This window comes from Helianthus annuus, chromosome 13 (genome assembly GCF_002127325.2).
Source record: "Helianthus annuus cultivar XRQ/B chromosome 13, HanXRQr2.0-SUNRISE, whole genome shotgun sequence".
Lineage (NCBI taxonomy): Eukaryota > Viridiplantae > Streptophyta > Magnoliopsida > Asterales > Asteraceae > Helianthus > Helianthus annuus.
Window position 1 is genome coordinate 162,273,763 of NC_035445.2, and position 17,977 is coordinate 162,291,739.

At 36.6% G+C, this 17,977-nt stretch overlaps 2 protein-coding genes across 2 annotated transcripts; one reads left to right on the plus strand and one right to left on the minus strand.

Annotated features, from left to right (window-relative positions):
* The first annotated feature begins 516 nt into the window (after positions 1-516).
* LOC110900081 lies at positions 517-2,266 on the plus strand. The gene is made up of 2 exons (XM_022146981.2): positions 517-724; positions 1,771-2,266. Exons 1-2 carry the CDS (start codon positions 627-629, stop codon positions 2,084-2,086), a joined length of 414 nt encoding a protein of 137 aa, XP_022002673.1. The 5' UTR covers positions 517-626; the 3' UTR covers positions 2,087-2,266.
* A 14,042-nt stretch (positions 2,267-16,308) lies between these two features.
* On the minus strand, positions 16,309-17,671 carry LOC110900080 (metalloendoproteinase 1-MMP). The gene has a single exon (XM_022146979.2). The coding sequence runs from the start codon at positions 17,665-17,667 to the stop codon at positions 16,609-16,611; it is 1,059 nt and encodes a 352-aa protein (XP_022002671.1). The 5' UTR covers positions 17,668-17,671; the 3' UTR covers positions 16,309-16,608.
* Between the last annotated feature and the right edge of the window lie 306 nt (positions 17,672-17,977).

Here is a 17,977-nt window from a genome sequence, read left to right on the forward strand (position 1 = left end):
TGGTCCCGCAACTCCCTGCCCTCGATCCCAAACCCATTCCGTCTACTTATATACTTCAAGACCTGTGTTACGTATGGTTTTGAAGATAGTGGATTTCACCATATATGTGTGGCTTGACGCCAATGTGGGCACCTGGTAGAGCATAAGCCTCTTAGAGGAGAGATGAGGTATTAGGTTCAAACCTGGATATATAAAGGCGATTAATTTAGGATTATTGAACTAGTAGACTATAGCAAATATTGCCATCCAATAAATGTGTGAATTGACTATATACCATGTATATATACTTGCCTCTTAAGTTTTAGCCCTGTTAAATGACATTATTGATACTCAAACCTTGCAAATTTAGCAAGGTGTAAATTTGTCAACAAAAAGTAGTTGAAAAACATTAAAGAATGGTTTTGTAACAGGGACAGAATAGTCATTTTCTATCCACCATTCTTGACTCTTGACATCCCTCTCTCCTCCTTTCATAACTGAAAACGACTACAATCAACCTGTACGTACATATCCTTTACGGTTTCACACGATTACACACGTGTGTGTATATATATACACACACTTATATATACATATTGGATTATATATATCTCTCTATGAGAAGAATTAGGGTTGGTAAATAAGATATGATGGAGGATGAAAGAGTGTGTTGTATGTGTGGCGACGTGGGCTTCCCTGACAAGATCTTCCGATGTATCAAGTGTCAACACCGCTTTCAACACTCGTATGTTTCGCCGTATCTATGTCTTCTACACACACAACTATGGTGTATCTATATCTATAGAGGTCACTTAACTGTGTTGTAATCTATTTCTTGAACACACACCACTTTCACCACCATCACCGTATACCACAAATCTTTGATATCCTAGTACTTCTATGCCCGACCCCCCGAATTTTTCGCTCAGTAGTTTTATGTATGTAGCTTCCTTATAGAAATTTTTGGGTATATAGTTTTCAACCCCCTGGTTTTATAGAAATTTTTGGGTATATATGTTTTCAACCTCCGTCGGAAATCTGAAGATTCGCCACTGATAATAGCCAATGATCAGAAAAATTTGAAGTATGTTATATTGTTATGTACACACCTGTATGTGTTTATAAGTGGTATAGGAAGATGATAAATGTTTCGAGGAGGTTTTTAGAAGTGTTTTGGTTTCTCGGGAGTTTGCTACTCAGGATAATGAACTCTAATTTTTTTTTTTTTGAGACGAGATATACGTGGCAAACGGACTATATCCAAATAGGCTCACATGGTAAAACTAAAAAAAATGAGCCTAATTTATTTTTTTAAAGGCTAAACTTGCGCTCTATGGGAATTGAACTACTAACCTCTTCCATCCTAAACTTTATCTAACTCACCAACACCACTAGACACAGACTTTAACTAAGCTTCCTTTTTTTTACTAGCAGACTTCCTAGAAACTAAAGAAAAGTTCATACTCCTAGAAACGTTTAAAATTTTCGCTAGAACACCTGGAAATAAAAACAATTCTTATGAATATATATTTGAAAACATAATATCACAATTGTTAGAATTTCTGGCAATTTGTTTGTACAACTTCTAAGAAATCCCAGCTATGTTAATGGCAGGTGGGATTATACTTATTTCATTTATAATTATGACATGAATTTTAGTTTTTTTTTTTTATATATATGATTGCATCATGCTTTATAAGTGTAGGTATTGTAGCAACATTATACTTGTTTAATTTATTATTATGTCATGAAACTTAGTTTTTTTATTTGCATCATGCAATATATGTATAGGTATTGTAGCAACGATTATAGTGAATCATCAGAGCCAACGGAGGTCTGTGAATGGTGTCGAACAGCCGAAACCGAAACCGAAACCAAAACCAAAACCAAAACCAAAACCGAAACCTCAAAACAACGTGGTTCGTCCAAGAAACCAACCTCAAAACTGGACACCGGAGTTAGCAACGGGTCAGAATATTCCGGTGACAAGATCAAGCAACATGGCCGTGATGAGAGTAATTCGGAAAAAGGAAAGTCACCCACCGGTGCTCCTTCACCGAGGACTGCAACTCGAAGGTACAAGCTTCTCAAGGATGTCATGTGTTAAAAGAAACACACAAACAAATAAATATCAATAATTTGAAAAAAAGCAAATGGGATGTGAGAGCAATAGTTTACTTGAGTATGCAAAACTGTTGTTTGTTTGACCAGGGCTTTTGTTTTTGTGTTACATATAATTGTATGATTCTACATAACTTCTTATATGTCTTAATATTGTTTGGAGTCACCCACAGATTACCGACGAAAGGCAGAAAATATGGTAAAATAAACCAAAAACAAATTTTATAATTTTTTTTTTGTGATCGGTTGGTGAATTTATCGCGGCTGTCCAAACTGATATTGACAACCAATATGATGGTAATCCGTCAGTGTTAGCCTTCGTCTGTGATTCCTGTTAAATTCCGTTTGTTACACGTCGGTAAATTCTCTACCCACGCCACTGTGAGATGTTTATGACGAATGCGTCTGTCACTAAAAACCCTCTGTCTTGTAGTGTAAGAGTTCGATGTGTTTTTTTACTTAACATTAGATCTACAAGCAAACGAAAGCGAAGAGCCATAATTAATTAATTTTTGAAAGAACATGCATGAACTATATATTGATAGAAAACACTTCCTTGTGGTTTGCATAAATCACATGTTTTCCATGTTCTTGTCTTGTTTATATTGTATATTGTTATAATTATTTACTCCACCATATGACCCCAACAAAACATTTTTTTTACTTACTAAAATTACACTTAAACCTCCTACACTTCTTGGCTTGCAAACTGTAGACCAATCTACAATCTAATGATTCATTGTTGTATCGTACAATATTGCTTATTGATATTTGTTGGCAATCTTAAAACTACATCATAAAGTTGTACAATTCATCCTACTAAACTCACACCATATGAATTGCTAACTTGGATTTTGTTATATTTATATCTTGTTGAACTTTAATACGCGCATCATGTATGCATTTTGTTATATCATGTATTTACGTATGATACACAACATAGACATGTTTATACGTGTGTAAATATGTATGTGTGTGTATATATGTTTGTGTATACGTATGTAACCTTACATGCAACCTATTATAGTTACATGGTATCAGCTTTGTTTATTTGTGTGATCGAACTTAATTTGAAAATATCCCATTAACCTCTTATAACTACATCAAAAACATGTTGAGTTGTACAAGGTATATCTATGAGTAGTACAGTTATAATCCATCAATATATTCTCTTAACCTCTTAATGAGGTGTAAAATAATAATCTATCAACATATTCTCTTGACCGCTAATTATTGTGAGTACTACATGTGTTGTATGTATTATATTGTCTGATGATCTGATTAGGGGATGGCTAAAGGTACCCCACCTTGTCTTGAACATAGCCCCTCTCCCTTTCTCTGAGATTGATATTACTTTTTTTTTTCTTTTATTTTTTAATGGGAGAGAGTCCACCAAGTGTGTGAGGTGGAGGAGGTACGATTAGCAACACTTTTCAATTATTAGAGGAGGACGAGGTACGATCACTACTAGAAAAGTGGTCATTTTGCTACGGAAATTTCCTACGCAAAAAAATGCGTCACACATTCTGACACATTTACTACGCATTTCCTACGGAAAAAAGACCTTGATTTTTTTTGGGCAACTTGCTACGCATTTGTGATGGAAAATTGTTGCGTCAGAAATGCGTAGCAACTTGCTACGCATTTGTGATGGAAAATTGTTGCGTCAGAAATGCGTAGCAACTTGCTACGCATTTATCATGAAATATTTATTATTATACTTAGATTATATTTTAATGTTTAATCAACATTATTATTAATTATTGTGTAGGAAATGTGTAGCAACTTGCTACGCATTTGTGATGGAAAATTTATTACCATATTTAAATATTTAACTAGTTTTATTATTACCCATATTTTATTATTACCATACATCTCTTAATGCCCTTTCATTCATTATTATCCAATTCATTTGCTCCTCATTTGGCATCATAATATAAATGCCTTTATAAAGCACAAGAGGACAGTGTTGGGGTGTTATCAAGCTTTTTCACGCCCAAATAGTGCTCTTACACATGGCCTAAAAACCATACTTTAACCGTCTAAATTTAAACTTGAATTGAAAACATATTTAAATGTATAATAAATATAATATTTAAAAAAATTACTTCGTCTATTTATATAGTATAGAATACAATTTTTGAAATATAGGAACACACCGACAATGAAATGGAAGCATCAGACACGAGTATGGTCCCGTTCATCGGTAAACACCCCTTTCTCTCTTGATGTACTGCAACCCTCGCACCCCCCCCCCCCGCTCCCCTAGTGACTTCCTGCAACTCCGACAACAGAAACAGCCGACCACCACCATCTGGTGGTGGCGTATAGCGGCGAAAACACAGAGTAGAGAGAGGAGAGAGACGAAGTAGGGAGAGAGAGATTAACTTAATTAGGCCTTATGAAGTGCCTAGGAACGTCTATCTGGCTTCATAGTGCGCGAATGGTGATTTACGGAAAAACAACGGAACGATATCCGATACAATATAAATAAATACTAGTACCGATAAATATATTATTTGGTCGGTTACGGTTCTAGCGGCAAGATATCCGTTTTCAATAGAAATTTATATTAGAAGGTTGAAAAAACAATTGGTTTCGTTTCAGTTTGGTACGGTAGCGGCACAATATTCATTTCCAATAAAAAAATTATATCTTGATGTTAAAAAAATAAACCTAGAACGCAAGTTATTAGAACAAAATCAAATTACATGATGAATAAAATATTGATAAAAAAATTAAACAATTACTTAAAATTACTATTAATAATTTGACTTAATATTAATAATATCTATTAAAATAATCAAACACTTAAGCTCACATCTTTTTATTTAGATAATACCCCATACCTTAAATATATAACAAATATAAGCTCACATCTTTTTTATTTAAATAATACACCATACCTTAAATATATAACAAATATAAGGTTTAAAAAAATTACTTCGTTTATGCATATAGTATACAATTTTTGAAACATATAGCTTTGTGAAAAGAAATGATTTATAAAATATAGAAGTAGCCAATCCTAATCAGGTACAATAAATCTATTCTACTTTTAAATATAAACAAAAATCCAAGTGAGCCAATCAAAACATTTAATTAGGCATGTGGGGATCACAATCCTACGGTCCTGCTTCACTCACATCCTCTTCAATCTATGGATAAAAACACACTTGTAGAAACACAAACTCTCTATACTCACACATATACAGTCAAAATTAATGAATCAAAATCACTTTTAGAGAGAGAAAATGTCAAGAAGGAGCAAATACTCACACATATACACAGTTAAAATTTATGAATCAAAATCACTTTTAGAGAGGGAAAATGTCAAGGAGGAGCAAAGGTCACCGGAAAGTTTTCCGGAACAACATCCGGCGTATCATGAAACGAGCTTATCTGCAAAGAGACACAAGAACTTTTGAAGATCTTTCTTGATGACGCTATCCGTGAGTCCGTGAAGTCGTCAACTACACTGAAGATGCTTGCCGGAAAATTGTCACAGACGAAGATGCTTGCCGGAAAACCGTCATATACGCTATCTGTTATGTCCTGATATTGTTATTTTATAAAATGACTTCATAGAAAACAGTTAGTATCTTCATTCTTTGTTACTTTCATAAGAACATGTAGTTTTATTTTCTTTATGTTTGTAGAAGTTATACACCTTTTGTTTGTAAAATTGTATTAAATTATGAATGATTAATATTTTTGAATTTGTATTAATTTGATCTGCCTTTGTATCCATTTATGAGATAGTATAATGCCTACTTTTACCGACGAGTTTGTGACAGAAAATCTGTCATCAAAAAGCTTTTTTTTTATTTGTTAAAGATTTGTCGGAAATGCCTAGTAAAATTAAAAAAAATGAACTGATAGTTGGAAATTTGTCACAAACTAACAAAATATAAAAGATATAAAAATTAAGTTTTGTAACAAATGTGTCACAATAATTAAAAAAATAAAAATTAACTATGTTACAAATGCGTCATAATTAAAAAAAATTGTAAAATATTAATAATAATAATAATAATAAATTTTGTAGGAAATGTGTAGTAATTTCTCACGACACTTTTTTGTCAGAAATGAGTTGGAAAATTCGTAGGAAATGCGTAGAAAACCAGTTTCCTACGAGGGGTTTTCCTACATATACATTTTGTCATAAATTTGTCAAACACTGTGATTTGTGACGCATTTCCTACGAAAAACGTTGTCAAAAATTTCAATTTTTCTAGTAGTGGATTAGCAACAGTTTTTCAATTACCAGTGTCACGCTGTATGCGTCATTATTGAGTCATGCATAGAAGCTAGGAGTATCGTGTTCTGTTAACTCTAATTCATATATGCATTTCTTGCACTGTTGTCAATGCAGCAATTTGGATATGAGATGTCAACTACTTGCTTTCATATTTAGCTAGATAGATAGCACTAACTTAAGTGTTCCCTGAATTCTACAAACAGTTGATACTCCCTCCGTCCCATTAAAAGGGTCCTATTTTGAATTTTCAAAGTCTTTATTTATAAACTTTGACCTTAAATAATTTTGTTTGTGTTAGATAATACTTGATAAAAGTTATATGATTTGAGTGTGTTTTACAAGTGTTTTTATGAGGTTATTTTTCATCAACTTTATATACCGCATCTCTTATCATGTGTAGCAAAGAGGTTGTCATCAGGGAGAAGAGAAGAATGAGATGAGATCGCAAGGATGGGCGCTGCACGTGAAGGATTGTGAGAGGGGAAGGAAACATAGTCATATTTATGGTAGAGGGAGAGTCATTGACGCACATCCCCACTACAAGAAACTGTAGCTTTTTCGACGGAAAATAGAACACCTATAACGATGACATGTCGTCGTCGACACTACAGGCTGAAATGGTGAAGTCATTTTTACCTATGGCGTAAAAGAAATTCAAAAAAAAAAAAGTTTTTTACCTATAGCCACAACATGTCTAAAGTCATTTTTTAAAACGTAAAATAAAATAGAAATAAAAACACTGGTGTTACCTATATCCACAACATGTGAAGCCCTTTTGTTTATTCATTTATTAATGGAAAAATATATAAATGATTTTACCTTTAGCCACAATATGTCGTCGCCACAGGTGAAACCATCTTTTAAATTTTTTTTCTTTATTAATAAGCGTAAATAAAATTAAAAAAAAGTTGTTTTCAACCTATGATGACGACATAGCGTCGCTATAGGTGAAGTCATTTATTTTATTTATTATTTAAGTATAAACAAATAATAATAATAAAAAAAGAATATGCTTAACCTATAGCGACGAGGGTAACATAGCTTAAAAGTTGAGAAATCTATAGAGACCTCTCCAGAGCGACGGCATATGTTCATGCTATACATGTCATCACTACAGTCTAGATCGTTGTAGTACTCATCGCGTTGGAGACGGTCTAAGAACATGAGAGCGCTCTCTCTCTCGTGTATGTTTAGTTAAATAGATGGATTAGTCTCATGTGTTTATTTACAGGATTTATAGTTTAATATTCAAAAGGATTTGTAATTCTTTAGAAAAAAAATATATTATCTTACTTTTTTATGCATAATTATATATCTCTCCTGTCAATATAACAATGACAGGATGAATAGCATCATTTATATAATTAAGAGAGAAATTATATATAAAACGATAACGGTACTTATATTGTGCTACATGCTTCTTTGATGAGACATTAAATAAGAGTTAGTTGGGGAAATTTATTATTTATTTGATTGAAAAGGGCGTGATGACGATTTGACGACGATGTGGTGGAGTTTGATTTATCGTTTTGTCGCTAACATTTAATTAACCATAGCCTTCATTTTTTTTAAGGGTGACTTTCTATGTACAGAACCTATTGGTCACCAGGTTCATGTCGATGACAATCCCCCATCAGCCCCGCTCTTCCGGACGCGATGTTCGATCCGGCCCCGGCCGTTGCGCAAGCTGACCTTCGCCCGGAAACCATAGCCTTCATTGTCAACCTAATGTGTACGTATTATATATGCATGTTTATAAATACTTTATACGTATGTATCTAAGTATATAGGGGTGGAGCCAAGACAAAGTGCATGAGGTCAACTGGTCAAGTGTGTATATATATGTAGTACGTTTTTGTTATTAAATTTGAACAGTGTTATTCTTTTTTATATGTTTAATTTGTACTATGATAATGATATATATAGAGATGGATCACCTTTGTTATATGCTAGCCACCATCTGTTGTAAGCTTTCTAAAAGGATAATGAAGTTTGCAAATGCTTAACCATTTTGTAAATCTAGTTCCAACAAGAGGTTGATCTGCCCAACACCGGTTTTGTAATGAGCGCTAACAAATGGTGATTCTAAGTTAGCCTTATAGTGCACCTTGGCAGGGGCTCCAAGGGAGTCATGCATAACTTTTGTGCATAAGTATTTTATTGTCTTGAGTGAGCCTACTTTACGGTAACATAACCTTGAAATAGATGAACTTATTATATTTATGAATTTAGTAGGAAACTCGATTTCAAAGACTTACGGGCACCAAATTCAAACAAGGAATGTGCGAGAGGTTATCATAGTTCGGATTATATTTAGAATAATACTTAAGAGCAGCAACAACACTTGAGTTTCCTTCTCTATGGCTTGCATGATGGATGCAACCCCCACTACCGCCCATGTACGGCGCACAACATCTAAACAATGGTTGTTCGGGGGGACACTCTTCATCATCGTCTTCATCATCCACCCAATGCTCCACATGCCCATCTTTTTTCTACAAAGTTTCAACCCCGGGAGCTTCAGAAGTCGACATCTTCACATTCTCCACTTTCGCCATAATTGGCTGCACGATTCCTCTATCACTGTCTTCCCCTTGTCTTGCATGACAAAAGGAGGTGACAGACTCCGGGAAGGTGGTAGGGGCGTAATCGGAAGGCCATCATATGCGAGGGGGGAGGCATGTTGGTCGCAGATTGAGGCAGGAGTTTTGGCGTACTTGATGGTAATCTTCGGATTCCTACCAACTTTCCCATTACCTTTTCCTACAACAACAAAAAAAAACCCAATGTTAAAACCAACAGACACAACAGCCAAACAAAGAAGGGAGACATCACACATACCTAGAGTTGCTTTCTTGGAAGGATCGACAGGCATCACTTCGAATTTGTTCTTCAAAGGGCTTGGTTTGAAGACATTTAAATAAACTACACTCTCTGATGGGGTAGACTCATCTGTTTGAGTCACATGTCTTCTTCTCTTAGCTTGAAGTTTTCTCCCAGCATCCTCGTCCAATTTCTTCTTAGCTTCTTCAAACATTTTTGTCTTTGCCAAGGAGTATACGAGCTCAGTAACAGTGGCAAAAGTGGCACCAGAACCCCTAGTCCTACTTGCATCACCACCAATATCTGCATCCAAGCCACGGTGCGTGTTAGATACCACAACATAATCACCGTTACCACGTTTCTTCTTCAGATTATTACCAGAAACAACTTTCTCTTTCACAACATCCTTCTTGACACCATTACTTGCATTAGAGCATTTCAACACAAGTTTCTCTTTTTTGCTACAACTACCATGACCATCGGACCCACCACCTACATAATCCATACAGGGGGAACGAATTAGTCACTCACTAGACGACGCGACATACTCTTCACCCGAAGGAATCAAAATCTCATCACTAGCAGAATTCACATTGGTACGAGGTTCCACAAAAGAGACCAGATGTGCATCTGTACCTAAAACATGATGTGCCCCTAGAATCTCCTTGATAGGATGCAAGAAAAAATCATCAATCTACTCTAGCCATGGTGCCGCACCCTTTTGAACCTCCTTCACTGTCATTTCACCTTCACTTTCATTTCCCCTTCAACATCATCTACCAACATATAAAAGACACTATACTGTGCGAAATACAAAAGTACGGTGTTATGGCGCACCAAGTTACAAAGCAAAGTGACACCAAGAAAAAACTGCGACTAACGTTCACCAGTATACACATAAACTGGCTCCAGCGCACTTTTTGCGAAGACAGGATAGTGCTGATACCAGCTGCCACCAGGGCGCTCTCATCTAATTGCACCATGGGGTGGGACGGATGTAAGAGTCATCGCATACCATGCTTCATCCTCATACGGAATCAACCTCTCCTTCTTGATCTTATCTTCAGGCTTCCTCATAATTATCTCAATCAATATAACTCCAGCTCGAATGTAGAAAACCTTTTGCTTATAGTCGTGCATGCTTTTTGGAGGATCTTTACTCAAAGGATCCACATTAACATGCGCCAATAAAACCCAACATTTATAGTCATGAAATATAAAACATTGAATATCTCCCACTTCGAAGTTATGTCCTGTGGCTTGCAGAAAAACTCGAAGTGGGTGATGCGCGGCATCCCCAGAGCGATAACCTGAGAAATATGAATCTCGTATCTTTGCAAACCTTCGCCAACTAACTTCGTCATAGGCAACCGAAAGTTCCACTCTCTAAAAAACCAGCGTAAAGGCTTATCATCCCCTTCGGCGGGTTTTGCAACAGTACTGCCGGGAGAAGAAACATTGCACCTCACTCATGTGTGAAAAGTGTATATATTAATTTCAAACAAGTTTTAAAAATGGAATCACTAACTAAACCACACACATTCGGCAAGTGCATTGGTCGCAGTGTAGTGTAGATGGCAGGACCGGATATCAACCCGTGGACACTATGGGCAATCTCTTGATATTGAACCTTTATCAAGAACCTAGTTAATTTTAATAATGAGTTTTTGTGAATTTCTACTAAACCTAGTTAAACAGCTGAATTATGAAAGCTGGAAAATGTGATTTCATGCAAATAACTCAGAACAACAGACTAAACTCAGGCAAGCAGACGGACTCGAAGATGTGGATCTAAGATCAAATATGATGAGAAAGAACTACCTAGGTGTCAAATCCCTAGACTCATGCAATGTGTCCTGACCGTGGTTAGTGATTGAATACACTAATCTACCCAATAAACCTCCCACTAGAGATGATAAATTGTGCGTGAAAGTGGGTAAAATGCAAAGTGCTAAGATAGACCAGCTCGACCTATCGATACCAAACCCACAAATAGCAGACAAAACCTCGAAAGATGAAATCCTAGGAAACCTTAGACGCAAAGAAATAGACGGATCCGAGCTATCGTTCACCCAGTCTACCCAACAATGGCAAGCTAGTAACCTAGCAAACCTAACTCTCCTCTCGAATTATTAGGTTAGAATGCACGTGTCAATTTGTTGATTTTAACTTCTTAATTAACTTGAATTATTTCAAAAACAAGATCTTGACCTAGGTGATATTTCTATATGCCTAAACCTAACACAACTAACAACAATGTGCAGTATCAAGATCAACAACAAAGAAAATCATGTTAATCGGATTAATCAATAAAAACCGAGTCATCATAATATGTCTGGATCATCTCAACCTAAGTAGTTTAATTGTCGTGTCAGAGGAGATCAAATGAATATCCCATGAAAGAGACATTCGGCCCACGACTTTAGTGAAGTTAACCGGAATCACAGATTACCTCCATGGGAAAGCACGTTGGAAGATGACTTTTTATGTCGGAAAGGTTTACACTTGAAATAATATTACTATCAGGGGAAAACGCATATGTGAGAGTTGTTGGCATGGCACGTGACCATCTTGGCTTGCACTTGAAGTATTTATAATGTTGTATTGCATGCGCATTTAGTGGTGGTGCCATTCACGCACGCCACATCTCGGTACGGTCATTTGATTGATGGTTTCGGTGTCGAGTTTTGGTGACGGTGAGGCCGAGTTTCCGTTGGTATCGGGTTAGTTCGACCTTGAATTCTTCGTTGAATTCGTTGTTGGAACTTGTTTCAGATGCTTGAAGGTACCCGAAACGTTGCATATATGTCTTGAGATCTGATATGCCGTTAATGTGGCTGCCTTTGCCGGTATCGAGGAATTTTACGAAGTTGCTCCAGGTGGAGTTGTTGTGGTTTATATTGGAGATCATGGTGGTTGCCGGTGGTGTTCATGCCAGCGTATCGCCACCTCTGCAAACAGTACATGTCATCTCAGAGGAGACAAAATGAATATTCCCTGGAAGCGACATCCGGCCCACGACTAATCAGCCTACCTTCTTCCTCAAGCTCTTTGGCTATAAATATTAGCCTCCCTCAAAGGTTCAAGGATCCGATTGCTCACTTTATCACTCTTAACACACACTTGTTTACGAAAAGAATAATATTTATTCTCACGCCGGAAGGTGTTTACGAAAAGAAACTCCCACATCTGTTTCTCGTAACGAGCTCACGGTGTTTTGTTTTGTAGATCACAACAATTGTATCGATTGAAGAAGATATATCAACGTTAACCCTCCGGTCGAAATACCAACTCTTATGTTTAGTCCCCTAAGGATTTGAACCGGTGTTTATTTAGTAGTGGAGGATTTAAATGAGAAGAAAATTTTTGTAAGAAAAAAAAAGAAGAAATTTCAACCGATAGGAATGTTTCATTTTATTTCATTAAATTTTTGTATTTAATGTCATTGTAAGGGTATCTTGGTAAACTTGTATAGATTATTAAATTATAGTCTTCCTCTTTAATAAATAACTAAATTAAATTTGTAACTTATTTTCAAAATTTTTTTTTTCAAAATATATATTTTTCAAAAAGAAATTAATTTAGAGTGTAGGATATATTTCGGAATGTGTAGGATAATTTTTGTTTAGGCAAAAAAATTTAGTGTGAAGGATGATGATCTTTATGACTAATTAATTTAGTCAAATAAACAATAAATGAGATAAGAGAAAACTATTTAATGTTTTACATTTATATACTTTGTTTTTGTTTTTGTTTTTTTTTTTTTTGAATCTCCCCTTGTTCGGTAATCATAATATATATTATTGGTTGAACAAATAAAGATAACTAAATAATATCATTTTGGTTGATATAAAATAAGACTATGGGGTATGGGGCTTGGGTTGGGGCGTGGGTTGGGGTAAAACGCCCAAGTCACCACCTCAGGTGGGCTTGAGTTGGGACGTGGCCCTTGGGGCTTGGGTTTCAAGCCGAGCGTGGGACGGTCTTAACAAGCTGACATGGCGGGCTCTCACTGGACAAACCAAACTAGCCGTTGGCCAACGGCTATGTTAAAAAAAAATATTTTTTCACTATAAAACTCACATTTTTCTTCCATTTTTACCACATTCAACCACATCTTCTATAATCATCTTCAATTCTCCTTCTACAAAACGAAAAAAATGCATCCTCATAACCGTGCTTATGACCCGAATAACCCGTATGCATTCCAAGAAAATAATCCTAGCCCACCACCCAATCGTCCAATGCCTCGTCCATTTTTCATGCACTCTTCTATGTCCGTTGAAGCGAGTTATGCATCGTATATTGGGAATCGTTTGTATACTAACTTCCCACACACCGACGATTAGATACCTACCCCGTTTACACAAACGCCCATCAACCTCTCACCAACCTCCATCGACCTTTCACAAACCGAAACCGTTCCCGAAACTCAACCACCCAACGATGCTCCTTCCGCATCGAAACCCATAAAAAAGAGAAGTCATAAGAAACAAACCGAGGCGAAGAAAGCACTTGAAACCGTCAAATGAAAACAACAAAAATGGGTCGCTGCCGAAAAACTTGCATTGGCGAGGGCTTGGTGTCAACAATCTCAACATCCAAGTTTAGGTATTCTTAAACTTTGTTTTTATTAATGGTTATTTTTTATATAACTTTGTAATATATTAAATTCTGTTTTTATTAAAATAGGAAATTCTCAACATCGAACCCATTTGTGGGAAGCGGTTAGTAGAGTATTCCATGAAGAATTGGGAAGGAAGGCTTATCGTGAAAACGATAGCTTATCCTCGAAGTGGAGCGAGATAAGCACCCAACTTACAAAATATAGTGGTTATTTAAATAAAGCAAAGCAAAACCCAAAAAGTGGTGAAACCGAAGCCGACATTGTAACAAATACATTGCTTATTGCATTCAAATCAAATGTGGGGACCGACTTCCGTTTCATGCATTGTTGGGAGATTTGTAAGTTCCATCCAAAGTGGGCGAATATCCCCAGTGGTAGCGAAAGTAACACGTCTTACAAAAGGTCAAGGGCCTCGTCCCAAGCCCAATCTGATGCACGAGATCAAGAGTTTGAGGACCTTTTGGATGATTTGCCAAGCCCAAACCGGCCTGAGTATGGAAGAGATGCCGCAAAAAGGCGTGCTCAAAAATCAAGATCTGGTACGGCATCGCCTTCAGCTGGGAGTTCTGGCTCGCGTAAGGGAATATACAGCGATCAGTTGGATGACATTGCATGCAAGTTAGATAAATTCAACATCTTCCAACAACAAAGGGCCGAACAACGAAAGAGCAAAGAAGCTAGAGATGTCGCTAGAGATGCCCTGAAACAAAGACGGGATGATTTGAAAATTCTATCCCAGCCGATTGATCACCTACAGGGTGACGAGTTGCAACTAGTCTTGGAGATGAGAGAAGAGATAAAAAAACAAATATAAACGTTAGGAATTTTTTTTATGTAATTTTCTTTATTTAAAAATATTAAAAAAATTAAATTTGTTGTTTTAAAACAAATAGCCTAGCGGGTCAGCCCAGCGAAGCCCACCAAACCCCCGCCCCACCATACCGTGTTGAATGTGGATCACCCCATGTCTGCCCCCTCAAGCCACGTGTTAACTTATGCCCCAACCCAAGCCCAACCCAAGCCTCACCATACCCCACGGTTTAAATAAAGCAAATGGTAGTTAACTAAAAGCACCACAAAAAATCGCTAGAATTCGTTAGTTGACTTTGAAAGGCTGCTGGTGATACAACTGTTGTGAAGTTAGGTGGTAGCAGCCAACTGACGACCGTTGGAAAGTCCCTTATTATTTACTCAAAAATCAATTATAATTTCAACAACCTTTGTAGCAGACTTGGACAATGTGGGGCCCATAAACAAGGCCGACGACCACTCCTAAGTCCTACCCAACATATACGTTCATTCCAAGAAATAACGTAAGAGTTACCCGTCAATGGTCGCATAGCATTCATTACATGTATGTTCATTTCCACCATAAATTGTGATAAGGCTGGAGGGTGTGATTGGAGTTCTTTAGACGTTTTATCAGGTTATGTCAGCATCACCTAGGATTCACCTTAGTCATGGAGTCTTCTTTAAATTGCATGGTGTGAATGGAGCCCCCCTAATAAACAAAATTAAAAAAAAATTCATTGTTTTAAATCAAGTTGGCCCCTCCTATAGCGCCCCTTCTCAATCTTTACCATGACGGAGCGCCTCCTATAACGCCCCCCTTTAAATCTGAGGGTGTGGAGGTATAGCACCCCGGGGCGCTATAATAGTATTTGAAGTATGAAAATTAAAAGGCGAATGGCGGACCCATGAATTATTTTATAAGGATGTGAATGAAGAGTTCGACAATATTTTTTTCGAGGGGTGCGTCCACCCACCTACCCATACACATGGGTCCGCCCCTGTAAAAGAGGATAAAGTTTATTGAATACTAATCTAAATAAAATATAGAATAAACTTTCATTTTGCTCCCTGTGGTTTGGTCATTTTAACTGTTTTGCTCTAATAGTTTAAAAATAGCTATTTTCCTCCCTGATTTTTCTAACTTATCTTCATTTTGCTCCCAGCCTCTAACTCCATCAGGGAGGAAACTGGCGACAAACTCGAAAGATTAGGGAGCAAACTAGCGACAAACTCGAAAGATCAGGGAGGAAAATAACTATTTTTAAACTATTGGAGCAAAACCGTTAAAATGACCAAATCACAGGGAGTAAAACAGAAGTTTACTTTAAAATATAAGAAGCTAGCTGAATGTTAAGAAGATAAAAATTAAGATAAAATAAAAGTTTGAAAATTAAGTTTCAGTTTTTCCTCTAGGTTGCCAAGTTGGACGGAAATTTCGTTATAAAGAGTCAAACGACGTATATGGTCCGTTATGCATGATATAACCTCCATGAATCAAAAGTAACATCAAAAACTTATTTTATATCTTTCTAAAACTTGAACATATATGTTCAAAATATGATTTCTATGTATAATATGAATATTAATATATGTATGTCTAATATGAATATGAATATTAATATATTATACATGAAGCACATCTAAATCAATAAAAAAAAACTATAAAAACAAATGAAATTAAAAAAATATATCTTAAAACATATGACTTACTAGATGTTAGCTATGATCACCTTAATCACTTACACACCAAACCCATGCATTTGCATGGTTTCTCTAAGATCTAAGGCAAATACAAATAAAAAAAACGTATACATAATCACTAGTTTAAGTGACTATTACCCTCTCCTCAAGCACTCTAATGGACCGACGGTGTATGCAATTTCCAGTCTGACTAGTCCGGTCCGGTCGTGAAAACATTTGTCTCGAATTAATCTAAGGTTTTATGTACAAAATCTTGTATCTCCTACTATCTTTGCTTTGATCGATATTAGTCGATCATTCTATCTCATCCTTTAATGTTTACACACGCGATCAAAACCATCGCGAACGCGATGGTCCACCAAGATAACCTAAGCTCGATCTTGGAACCAACACCACGATTCGAAGAAGTATCGGATTGAGCCAAAGCTTCAATATTAAAATTAGGGTTTGATCCATAAAGTTGTTGAATCCCTTCAATATCATCAACCTTCAAGTCAGTTTTTTTCTCTCTAGGTTTCAAACTAGGGTACATTACAGATTCCTTCACGGAACTATGAGCTAACCCTAACACATGCCCGATTTCATGAATCGCCACGGACTCCAAATCAATCGCCACCGCGGATTTCTCACGCTCGAAGTCCACCGCCCACGTCTCCGCCGCATCAAGGTGGAGCCTTCCACTCTCCGGTGAAAACCCATGTGCTAAAACACCTAAAACACCATCAAACGGCTCTCCATCGTCATGATCGCCGTTGTAGAACCCGATCTTGATGTCAGAAAACCCGTAATCTTCGGCTTCGGTGAAGTTAACCGGAATCACAGATGACCAACGTGAGAAAGCACGTCGGAAGATGACTTTTATGTCGGAAAGGTTTACACTTGAAATAATATTATTAGGGGAAAAAGCATACGTGAGAGTTGTTGGCATGGCACGTGACCATCTTGGCTTGCCCTTGAAGTATTTATAATGTTGTATTGCATGGGTATTTAGTGGTGGTGCCGTGTCACGCACGCCACATCTCGGTACGGTCATTTGAGAGATGGTTTCGGTGTCGAGTTTTCCGGTGACGGTGAGGCCGAGTTTCCGTTGGTATCGGGTTATTGCAACCTCGAATTCTTCGTTGAATTCGTCGTTGATACTTGTTTCGGATACTTGAAGGTACCCGAAACGTTGCATGTAGTTCTTGAGATCTGATATGCCGCTGACGTGGCTGCCTTTGCTCGTATCGATGAATTTTCCGAAGGTGCTCCAGGTGGAGTTGTGGTGGTTTACGGTGGAGATCATGGTGGTTGCCGGTGGTGTTGTTCTTGCTAGGAAACATGTGGGATAGAAGAGTAATAGAAGAAAAAATATGAAGTGCATAGTGGGCTTGGAGATATGAAAGTGAAATTTGAATTATATAGGAATTATTGATGACATGTGTATTAGTAGGACTTGTGCACTTAGTAACAAAGAGTAGAATATTCAATAATTCGAACCTATACAATATTATAAAAATAAATAAAACTTCACTTTATAATAATAAATAAAACTTCACTTTATGAGAAGTTGAGTTAAATTTGATGAGAAATATTAGATAAAGTGAGCTAAAAAGATATATCAAATAATTGAAAATATAGGAATTTGGAAGAGTAATATTAGCAAAAAAATTAATAATAATAAATAATTGAAA